General features: G+C 40.3%; 1 protein-coding gene across 3 annotated transcripts in view; it reads left to right on the top strand.

Annotated features, from left to right (window-relative positions):
- The first annotated feature begins 847 nt into the window (after positions 1 to 847).
- PRKDC (protein kinase, DNA-activated, catalytic subunit) overlaps positions 848 to 11,347 on the top strand; it is an 83,111-nt gene continuing 72,611 nt past the window's right edge. For all 3 annotated transcript variants that reach the window (XM_018909967.3, XM_030235757.2, XM_009102873.4), the window contains exons 1-12: positions 848 to 1,015; positions 1,460 to 1,536; positions 1,623 to 1,715; positions 2,543 to 2,617; positions 4,167 to 4,275; positions 5,417 to 5,529; positions 6,247 to 6,346; positions 6,898 to 6,953; positions 7,044 to 7,074; positions 8,002 to 8,159; positions 8,343 to 8,489; positions 10,605 to 10,769. In XM_018909967.3, the coding sequence (XP_018765512.3) occupies positions 874 to 1,015; positions 1,460 to 1,536; positions 1,623 to 1,715; positions 2,543 to 2,617; positions 4,167 to 4,275; positions 5,417 to 5,529; positions 6,247 to 6,346; positions 6,898 to 6,953; positions 7,044 to 7,074; positions 8,002 to 8,159; positions 8,343 to 8,489; positions 10,605 to 10,769 (1,266 nt within the window). In that variant the 5' untranslated portion in view covers positions 848 to 873. The remainder of the gene's footprint in view (positions 1,016 to 1,459; positions 1,537 to 1,622; positions 1,716 to 2,542; positions 2,618 to 4,166; positions 4,276 to 5,416; positions 5,530 to 6,246; positions 6,347 to 6,897; positions 6,954 to 7,043; positions 7,075 to 8,001; positions 8,160 to 8,342; positions 8,490 to 10,604; positions 10,770 to 11,347) is intronic.

Below are 11,347 nucleotides of genomic sequence, written 5' to 3'. Positions count from 1 at the left end.
TACCTCTTGTGATACAGACAGAGGCTGCCCCCAGTAATGGCACATCGCCTCCCCCCCGCAACCTAGCGTGGAGCCGCCCGCACCATACCGAATTTCGCGGCAAAACTAGGGCTGTGGGCAGGCGTGGGGAGGTTGGAGCAGCCCATTCGCATAGGAGGGGGGAACACTACTGTATCCAGCATTACTGTGCAGGTCTGGGCTCCTCGGTACAACAGAGACCTGGAGCGGGTCCAGCGAAGGGCAATAAAAATGATTAAGGGACTGGAGCATCTCTCTGCTGATGAAAGGCTGAGGGAGCTGGGTCTGTACAGTCTGGAGAAGAGACGACTGAGGGGACTTCGTTAATGTCTATCAGCGTCTATAGCAAAGGTGCCAAGAGGATGGGGCCGGGGTCTTAAAGGTGGTACCAAGTAATAGGACAAGAGGCAATGGGCAGAAACTGATGCACAGGAAGTTCCACCTAAATGTGAGGAAGAACTTCTTTACTGTGCAGTGACCGAGCACTGGAACAGTTTTTCCAGAGAGGGTGTGGAATCTCTTACTGGAGGTACTAGAGCACTGTCTGGATGCGGCCCTGTTCCGTGTGCCTTCTAGAGCAGGGAGTTTGGAGCAGATGGCCCACTGCGGTCCCTTCCAACCTGATCCACTCTGTCATGCTGTGAATGCGTGTCCTGAGCCCATCCTTACACGAGAGACACAAAAGCGCCCGAAAGGCTCTTCCCTGCCGCCGGCCCTTATTCGGCTGGGAATGGTCGGGCGGAGCGCTTCTCCTGCCCGAGCTCAGCAGCCCGCGTCCCCCCGGGCGCCGTTGGATGCGGCGGGAGGCGGGCCCTGCCCGCCGCTTCCTCGCTCTGCTGCGGGGCCCTGGGCGGCATGGCTGGGGTGCAGCAGTGCCTGCTGCAGCTGCACCGCTGCCTGCAGCCCGGCGATGCGGGCGGCAGCGCCCTGCACGGATACAGCCTGCTCCGCAGCCTGGCCGAGACCTGCCTGGCCAGCCTGGCCAGCGGCGAGCAGGGTGCGGGCCCGGGCCCGGCGGGGGGAACCGAGCGGGGCCCGGGAAGGACTCGGTGGCGCCCCGGGCTGGGGCTTCTGCGGGGCGGCTCCCTCCGTGCTGCGCTGCCACTCTGTGTCACTGGGGATTCCCAGGGAGGGAGGGGGTCTCTTGCCGCAGATAACCATTCCCCGGGGTGAAAGCACTTGGGAGCGGGCCCCTCTGTGCTGAGCTGCCCCTAGGCTGGCTTTCCTCGGCCCTGAGCAGGGCCTGGCTCCGGTGCGAGGGCACAGGCTCAGGCCAGGGCCCCGAGGCCATGGGGGAGGTCAGTAGCACCCAAACTTTGTTGTGGTTTTTCTGCGGACGAGCGTCAGCCGTGCCCAAGGCGTCACGTTTTGCACCAGGGGATGGGCTGGGTGGGGAGCATGAAGCCAACCAACCAGCCCATGGCTCCTTGTCTCCCTGCAGCACTGCACCTGTCCCTGGTGTTTTCCCAGGAGTATGGCTTACTCGTCTTTATCCACAGATCCCTCACTATCGAGGAGGTAAGTTGGCAAACTAAAGTAATGTTTCAGTAGTGCTACATGAGCAACATGTTACACATTTCAAAATATTTTTTTTAACTTTTCAGTTTCGAGATTGCAGGGAAGAAGCCTTGAAGTTTCTTTGTGTCTTTATGGAAAAAGTTGGAGACAAAATTCATCCTTATGCCTGTAATATTAAGGTAGGTAAATGAAAATTACTTCCTAGAAGTTTTTTTGCTAGATAGTTTAAATGAGTCTAGTGGGTGTCATGTCAACATTTATAGCTGTACTTCACCCCTCCCAGTCAGCCTTGCCCATCTCCAGTGCTCTTGTTAGAGCTGAAATAATTTACCTTTTTTTTTTTTTTTAATAAAGTGTTATTCATACAACAGAGCAGTGTGGAATTGTTTGTCCAGCTGTAGACTTATTTTTATTAACTTTTCATTATAGAACACAGTAGGTATTGGTTCTGAAAATTAGTTATTTTCATTGGAAATAGTAGTTGTAACTTCTTATTTATACAAACTAAAGTTGCCATTTAACTGTAAAATTTTAAATGGTTCTATAGGGCTAATTTAAATTACCATTAAAAAAAATCACCTGAGAAGTTGTTACTTGTGCAATGTATACATAAATTGGTGGTAACTACAGTACCTGAGGTTACTGGAGTCTGAATGGCTGAACATCTGTGCTGCTTTGCATAGAAATGCTTGACTGCACCACTGAAGTTTCTAATCATAAATTAGTAGCTACTTATTATAAGGACTGAGAGTACTGACGCAGAAATCTGCTCTCTACAAATTTTACTGAAGAAACTGCAATTTCTTTGCTTGAGTTGGGGTTTGTTATTACGTCAGACAGTGCTGCAGTATTGTCAGTGAAGCCATTTCCAGGACTAGATATTATTTTAGCCTTTTTAAAAAAACTTAAGCTTGTAAGAACAGATACTTTAAAGAGGTAGAAGAATATGCTGTCTTTGAATTCCTGTCTTCACTTACAAGTATTGTTATCCTTATTTTGTTTTCAGCAAACTTGTCTTAGTGTCTATATAAAAGAGAGAACAGCAAAATGTAAAATTTCAGCACTGGAACTTCTGATTAAGGTAAAATGTTGTTGACATCTTATTGCAAAGCTCCCATCTCTTCTTGGCAATTTCTCATGGGCAGCTCCTCACAGCTCAACTTACAAATTCTAGCTGCCTCCTCAACCAGCTAACCCACTCTTTGGTAGCACTGGTCTTCTTGTTGGACACAGCTGTGGCCTATTAAGGGCAGGCCTGTTCCTAATCTTTGGTGATTAATACAGCTGCAATTCCTCAGGGGTGAGACTACCTTCTGCACTATCTCTATTCTCTTGCGTTCTATCCCCCCACAAAATATGTTTTATAAATCTCTGTTGTTTCTAGATGAGAAGCAGAAAATCACTTGTATTACTATAGTTACACTATATCATGCAGAAAATCTATATCATGGAGTTGTGGAATAAGCTGAGCTTGAAGGGATCCACAAGAATCATTGAGTCCAACTCCGGTCCTGCACAGCACCATCCCCAAAAGTCGCACCATTGTGCCTGAGAGCATTGTCCAAACATTTCCAGAGCTGTTGTCAGGTGTGGTGCTGTGACCGCTTCCCTGGGGAGCCTCTTCCACTGCCCAGCTGCTCTTTGGGTGGAGAACTGTTTTCTGATATCCAACTTAAACTTCCCCTGTCATGGCTTCAGGCCATTCCCTTGGGTCCTGTCACTGGTCACCGAAGAGAAGAGATCAGTGCCTGCCCCTCTTCCTCTGGCAAGGAAGTTGTAGTCGACATAGCAAGAGAAGAGTGATGGCTAATACTTAGATGTTTAAAAAAAATGTTTTAACAACAGATTGTCTGCAGTGTTCTCTAGCAGGTTGCTTAGATGTGGGCATGTCATCCCTTCATTTGTTAGAGCAAGACACAGTTGTTTTGGGGGCAGTTGCAAATCTCTCCATTGATTATAGTTATTTAAGGAGAAATTTTGCTGTTCAGTTGCAGTTTTGCTTTAAAATACTATGTATTATATATGCTATTGCAATATAAGATAACGTATATGAAAAGTGTGGAGGAAGAGGGCTTTTTTCCAAGAAATTAAGTTTGTGTGTGAGACAGTAGTTCATTTGAATGCATTTAGACCCTTCTTTTGTAAATGCTTTTGTGCCTGCTTAAGTTTGTTAATGAGAAACAAAACTCCCTTCTGAGTTATTCTGAGTCAGTTCTGTGACTGTGAGTTGGATTGACTTTATACTAGCAGGGAGAGAAATACAGGATGATAAAAGCTACTGCAGACTTTCTAAGCCTGTGTTCTAGTGGAGTTTATATGTACATATGTATAAATCATATTGTGTATAGGTTTCACATAGATCATGATGTATACATATGTAATATGTATACTATAAATTAAAAGTTGTAAATTTTGTATTTATGCATATATAGGAAGGTAGTTTGTAGTTAAATTAGATTGCCATTACTCTTCTTTGGACAAGTCACCTTAGATCTCTTTCATTGAATAGCATATTTGCTTACTTAAGTTGAACTTACATGTATGAACTGTGTTTTTATTTAGACCGAGTAGTATTGGGGTATTGATCTAAATGTTTTCCTTTTTTTTTTTTTTTTTTAAACCCATGTTAGTTGCTTCACACTTTACAACGTTCCTGTCTGATGGAAGAAATGAAAGTTGGAGAGATATTTAATAAATTTTATGAGGAGCTTGCTGCAAGAAGTAGAATTCCTGACACAGGTAGGCCTTAGTTTTTCTTTGATTGTACTCAGCACTGGTGAGGCTGCACCTCGAATCTTGTGTTCAGTTCTGGGCCCCTCACTGCAAGAAGGACTTTGAGGGATTGGGGTGAGTGTAGAAAAGGGCAATAGAGCTGGGGAAGGGTTTGGAGCACAAGTCCTGTGAGGAGCGGCTGAGGGAGCTGGGCATGTTTAGCCTGGAGAAAAGGAAGCTCAGGGAAACCCTTACTGCTCTCTACAGCCACCTGAAAGAAGGCTGTAGCCAGTTGGGCATTGGTCTCCCAGGTAACAAGTAACAGGACAAGAGTAAGTGACTTCAAGTTGCACCAGGGGAGGTTTAGATTGGATATTAGGAACAATTTCTTCATGGAAAGGACTGTCAATCATTGGAACAGGCTTCCAGGGAAGTGGTGGAGTCACCATTGCTGAACATGTATAGAAGATGTATAGATGTGGCACCTGAGGACATGTTTCAGTGGTGAGACCTGGCAGTGTAGGGTTAATGGTTGAACTTGATGATCTTAAAGGTCTGTTCCAACCTAAACAATTTGATGATTCTAAAGCTCTTTATCTTATTCTAAGCCTGGCTAGTGTTGTCTTCAAAGCTGCAGTTTTAGTGTGATAGTTCCTGCATTGGTCACCTCTAATACAAGCTCATCAGTTCTCCTTTGCCTAATTATATTATTTATGGTACATTAGTATGAGCTGCAGTTTGATCATTATGGCTAGATACTGCTGAAATCTTGCCTTTACAGGTCTCATAAAATTTGTGCCTGCATAGAATCCTTCAGTCTGAGTTCAAGCTTAGAAACTTCTGCTAGCTGTTGGCCTTAACAAGTGCTTCCTCAGTGTATGTGGCCTTTCAATTAAAGTTTTGAGAGCCCTGTTTAAAAATAGCAAATATGTTTAACTTACTGATGTGAGAGGAGGATTCATCTCACATTGTAGGATATGGCTACATATATATGTGTGTGTGTGTGTGTGTGTGTGTGTATAAAGATGTTTGCTCAACAATTTTATCAGCAATTATACTGTTAGGGATGGTCTTCTCATGATTGCAAGTTAATAGGAATTGCACTGGAAATGCCAGAAGCAATGATTTCAGTAATTAAGATTTAATAACATTAAAAATTCTTTTCTAGTATTGGAAAAGATTTATGAGCTTTTGGGAGTTTTGGGAGAAGTGCAGCCTAGTGACATGATTAACAACTCTGAAAAACTATTCCGGGCTTATTTGAGAGAGCTTAAAACACAGGTATGATTGGAATTTCTTTTCATTCTTTGGTTTTCTTTTTGTATTGCTTTAGTTTTAGTGATTTTTTTTTTTTTTTTTTTTTTTTTTTTTTTTTTTTTTTTTACTTTTAAGTGTATAGCACTGGCTGTTGGAATACTACTGTAGCTAGTACAGTTTCTCGAGATCTAGCTGGACAATCATAAATTCTTCCTGAAAGACTGTTTAAGTTGTGTTGTCTGGCTCTGAGAAGCTTTCGAAGTGAAAATTCAAGGCCATCAGTAGCAGCAAATTAACCAATTCACTGTGTGAATTAACCAATTCACTGTGTGAAAAGATGGCGTGTGATGATCATTCCCCAAGAAGTGATACCTTGTTGTGCACTGGTAGTTTCTGTTTTGTGCTGTACTGGCTGCAGAGTTCTTGCACGTGAGGTGAACATCAAATTTCTGCTGAATTTTCATATTTCTGAATTTTTAAGTACTTTCAAAACATTAGTGTATTTTATCTAAATTTTGGTATTGTTGGTCTTGGAACATTTCCATGTTTTTCAAATGATCTCTTGTGCTTCCCTCCAAATGATGTGACACTTAGGAGTGAAGATGTTTCTGTGGAGTTGTTTCATAGAGTTGGGTTCTGATATAACTATTAAGTTGTAGTAAGTTATTTACTTACACTTCTAGGAGCTGGAAAGCCTTGGTGTAAATTTATCTTATCTTGAGGGTATTTTATTATTTTCAGATGACATCTGCTACAAGGGGACCCAAGCTACCTCTTGTAGCAGGATGTCTGAGGGGACTGGTTGCACTCATGTACAACTTCACCAAGTCTGTGGATGAAGGTATGTTCTTTTTCTATGAGAAAGGCAGTTTTAACACAGTTTTTTTTAACACAGTTTTACAGACAGTTCTACAATTTAATTATTGCACAGCCAAAAAGTTGCACCATTTCTGTGTGTAAACTCAGAATTAAAATTTCCCTGTTAGTAGATGGTTTATGCAAAATACACACTCACACAGTCCTTGTAATCTGTCTTTGTGTGAAGTGGCTTCATCAGTGTTTTTCTATATGTAAATCTTTGAAGTGCTATTTTCTTACCACATGTGGCACCTGTGAGAGCCACATTGAAGCTGGAATGCAGGTTGTATGGAGATGTGTTTCTCTTAATAGTCTGCTTAAACATGGATATTCAGAAAAGCCAACTAATACAGATGTACAATTTTTTTTCAAATTTAAGAGTATGTCAGGAAAAAAATGTCTGTCTCTTAAAATGAGATATATAAGGCTTTCCAATATCACTGCTTCATACCAAGCATTGATAAAAATATCTTAGTCTTCACTCTGCCTACTGTCTGTCAGTAGTGAAATACTCACTATTGAATTGTTTCACAGATCCTCAGACTGCAAAGGAGATTTTTGATTTTGCAATGAAGGCAATCAACCCACAGGTAAATCTGCTATGAGTTAACTGTTCTGCATAAACAAATTAGCCCTGGTGAAGAGTAAATCACAGTGACAAACCTTTTCTGGTATTACAGGTTGATCAGAAGCGATATGCAGTACCTCTAGGTAAGATGTAAACTATTTCCATTCATGCTGAGGTGGATACTGTCTTCTGTCTGGAATTGTTTATTTTTTACTGGATGTGTTCAGATGTCTCTAGTCTTCAATCTTCTAAGCTGGCCAAGGAGAAAGCTGCTGTACTTCAAATTGGAATATAGAGTTCAACATGTATTTGGTTAAACTAGACATGGCCTAATCAGCTTATGAATAGCAGCATTATTCTTGATGCCATTTGCCCCTCTGAAGTAGTACAAAACCTTGATGTGAAAAAGAAATGGTAGAAATAAGAGGAGTGTAGCTAATTAGGAGAGAAGAGGTGTGACAGTGGATTGAGTTAAAAAAAATAAGGAGAGAAATTTCACTGGAAGAAGGAGAAGAAGAATGGCGGGGGAAAATCAGAAGATCAGAAATTGGCTTGTGAAATGTGAGTGGCTTATGCAGAAATTGTAAAAATGTAAGGTTTGAGTATTAGGCCTATGGTAACTGTGAGGGGTGAAACCCTCTTTAAAGGTAGTCTGTCATCTCCCCAGTTAATTCATTAAGGATCTTAAAATTTCATTTATGTTTATATTTGGAATAGTGAAATTACCTATAATCTGAATAGTGAAATTACCTATAATCTGTCTGCATCACAGTTTGGCAGAGAAGGGGACTTGTGCATGTGTCCTGACATCAGAAACCAGATCCTTCTGTGTTCCATAATGGTGTACATTTAAAAAGAGGATTTTGGAAGGTTGTTTTTATGCTTAAGTTCTTAATGTTTAGGTACTGATACCGTAGAGTATCAGTAGAGGCTAGAGGGATACATTTTATATCCTCCAGTCATGGTGGGTCTGTCTACCTAAAGTCCTAATGTGGACTTTCACAGTCTGGGCTGGTTGTGTAAAATGTAATGTAAGTCTGGTTTTTAATGAAATTGTTTGTAAATTGCAGCTGGGTTACAGTTGTTCATCTGGCACTCTGCTCAGTTTGGAGCCTTGCTCCTGGACAACTATGTCTCCCTCTATGAAGTGATGTGCAAGTGGTGTGGCCACACGCATCCGGAGCTGAAGAAAGCCAGTTATTCTGCACTGGATTCATTCCTTAAGCAGGTGTGGTAACTTCACTGGGATCTCCAAGTCTAAAGCAAAATAAAATTTCATGAAATAGTGGGAATATTTGGTGCTTGGAAGTTCAATGAATCTGTTTAAGGAATAATTATTTAGTTTATTATTTAGGGTTTTGTATTACAAGCAGGGTGTCTTCTAAGACTTACTATCATATCTGCTTTACAGATTTCTTTAATGGTGGCTAAGGATGCAGAGCTACACAAGAGCAAGTTGCGGTTCTTCATGGAGCAGTTCTATGGAACCATCAGGAGGATGGATTCGAGCAGCAAGGAGCTGTCCATCGCCATTCGCGGATATGGGCTTTTCGCATCAGTATGTGCAGAGGAGTTTTTCTGGTGAAGGGGCTTACTGAAAGCATGTAAAGCTGGGATTCATGTACCATGCATTTTACAATTTTACACAGCTCTTTTAATAGGGAGTGCTCCTGTTTCTGGATTAAGTGTTGGATTTAATTAATTACACTGCAAAATACCTTTTGGATGAAAATTTTCAAATGTATACTGAATCTAGTGGGAGCTCTTGCATAATTGGTTTGTAGTTGTAGTTAGTTCTTGTGCACAAGTTCTGAAGTGGAAAAACAGGAGCTTCATATGCAGCTGTCACAAAATTTCAGGATGTGCTTAATTGCTTAGGTACAGCCAATACCTTGCTATCTCTCTGCATTTAAATGGTAGAATCCAAGCTTCATGAAAATAGTTCAGAGATTCTTACACACCTCACTCAAATAGCTAAAAGGCACTGCTGACTGTAGCACAGTAGGAGATAATTTGTGTAACAGCCACAAAGTAAAATACAACAAGAAACAACAAACAAAACCACGCTTACATACCAATGTAGATGGCAGGTATGTTAGTCAGGAAGCACCATTAGGAGCAACTTCCAGTTTCTGTCAGCAGTCACTTAAAACGGGAAAATAACAATCAAGTTCAATAAAGAAAGGGTGGTATTTATGTATTTGCAGCCTCTGTGCTTGATGGTGGTACCACAACTTTTATATAATAAATTTTAGACTGGCTTTTTTTTTTTTGTCTCTCAAAGCAAAAATTAGGTTAAATGATTTCAAAGATTATTTAGAGAAGTTTAGGAATGGCAATAGAATAGCTGGTTATTAGCTAAATCCTCTTTTTGCTACCTTTTGAGTAGAGTGCATTTGTATGTAGAATTATTGATGTGCTTTGTTCAAACCTAGTCTTCCTCTTCTGTGATATGAGGTAGAAAGGAATTGAGTTCAAGGTATTGTTTCCAGAAAAAATTAAGTTTTTCAGTTAACGGAGTTGAAAGAACCCTATTAAAAACATCTATTATGGAATGCAAGAACTTAAAATTGCATAATGTAAATATAGACATAGGATAATACTGCACATTTTAACAAATTTAATGTTCCAGTACTTATAAAAGATTATCTAATATGTTAACACATATTTATACTTGTTACTCTGTTTAAGTTAAATTTTGACCAAGCATCAGATGTTGGGTTTTGAGGAAGAAGAGTCTTGGTGCTGCCGCAAGTTGTGACTTGTGACTGTGACTAAACTTGTGTTCATGCTTGGTTCAGTTTCAAGGCAGAATATTTCTTTAATTGCTGAAATAACTTTAAAATATTAATTGAAGTTCTGCAAGTGATAAATGCATAGTCTTAATTTTGTCAGCATGTTTTTAGACAGACTTTAGGCTGTCTTTAGACTTTAGACTTTCAACCTTTAGGCTAACAGCCATATTTCACTATTACATAAATCAGTCCATTCTTTGCCATGGTCAGTTCCCTACCACAGTTCTTGCCTTTGACCTGGTTCTTGTCCACAAAGACTTGTTTTTGACCTAGTTCATGCTGTGATTTACAAATCATCCTATGGAAGTTTGTAAGCTTTATTGCAAACCCTTTTTTACTCTTTGGGGTACTTTCCACTTGTTTGTTAGTTTAGGAATAGACTTTATAGGTCCTGTTTGTACAGGACCTGTAACAGTAAAAGTTCAGAATTTGGACTGCTCAGTTAAGTGTTTAATAGTAGTAACCTGTCACTGATAATCAGGTAAGCTACATTGAGGTAAGCCACTTATTACTTTGAAGCAGCTAGTTCAAAATATAACTGAATCTAAACATCTATAATGCAATATTTAAGATATTTACAGCCAAACCCCCATGTTTTTCACTCTGAATATGAATTCATGTCACTGAAAATTCAAGTACTTTTACAGTAAAATACACTGCATTAGTGAACTACTGTTACACTCCAGTCAGATACTGTGTTTCTCGTACATGTAGTGAGTATTAAAGTTAGTTTTTTCAGGTGTGTTGAGTTGCTGGAAAAGTTTCAAATTATGGTTATGGTTCAGTGAAGATGTAGCTGGGTTTTAGTGCTACAGCATGCATTTATTTGCTCAACTCAACAAAATTGCCAAACCAGGTTTTTATTTTCTCTCTGTAAGCCCTGTAAAGCTATACATCCTGAGGATGTGGACAACATGTATGTGGAGCTCCTTCAGCGTTGTAAGCAAATGTTCCTCACAGAAGCAGAAACAATAGATGACCATCTGTATCAACTACCAAGTTTCCTCCAGTCCATTGCCAGTGTGATATTCCATATAGATAAAGTAAGTGGGTTAGTATTTAAAGTACCACCCAATTCTTTTATGCAGTTGCAGATGTGTGAGGAGGTAATAGCTGTGAACCTACCTATGGTAAAAGGTGTTTATTTAACTGAAATGTAATGACATCTAGCCCCTAGGGGATGGGAATAATATCAGGAGAATGCTCTAATGGATTTTATTTGAGTAAAGAAAATGCACTGAACATGCTAAATAAAATGCTACAGTGCATTGAAATGAAAACCATGATAGGCAAATATGAATATGTTTTATTTATTTTATGCTCTTTATTTGGACATAGCCATAACCTTTTTGTATTTATATCACTCTGCTGCTGCTTTGCCTTTTGGAACTGATACTTAGCATGTTTTCTGAGACTGGTACTTTGATTCTGCTATGATGTTATGCTGTCTGTTTAAATGAGGGCTTTCTGGATCTTACCTGGAGCTGTGAAGTAAGACTGAGGCATGCATTTTTTATTTGGGTAGTTGTGGCTCAACAGATTATAATGCTGTTACTGTTGTTTAATTAAATTGGTACTTTTCTGGTAGGCTTAAAACTAGATTCACTGAAGTACTAATCTG

Source organism: Serinus canaria, chromosome 2 (genome assembly GCF_022539315.1).
Source record: "Serinus canaria isolate serCan28SL12 chromosome 2, serCan2020, whole genome shotgun sequence".
Taxonomy (NCBI): domain Eukaryota; kingdom Metazoa; phylum Chordata; class Aves; order Passeriformes; family Fringillidae; genus Serinus; species Serinus canaria.
Note: the sequence above shows the minus strand (reverse complement) of the source record. Positions and strands in the feature narration are given on the sequence as shown.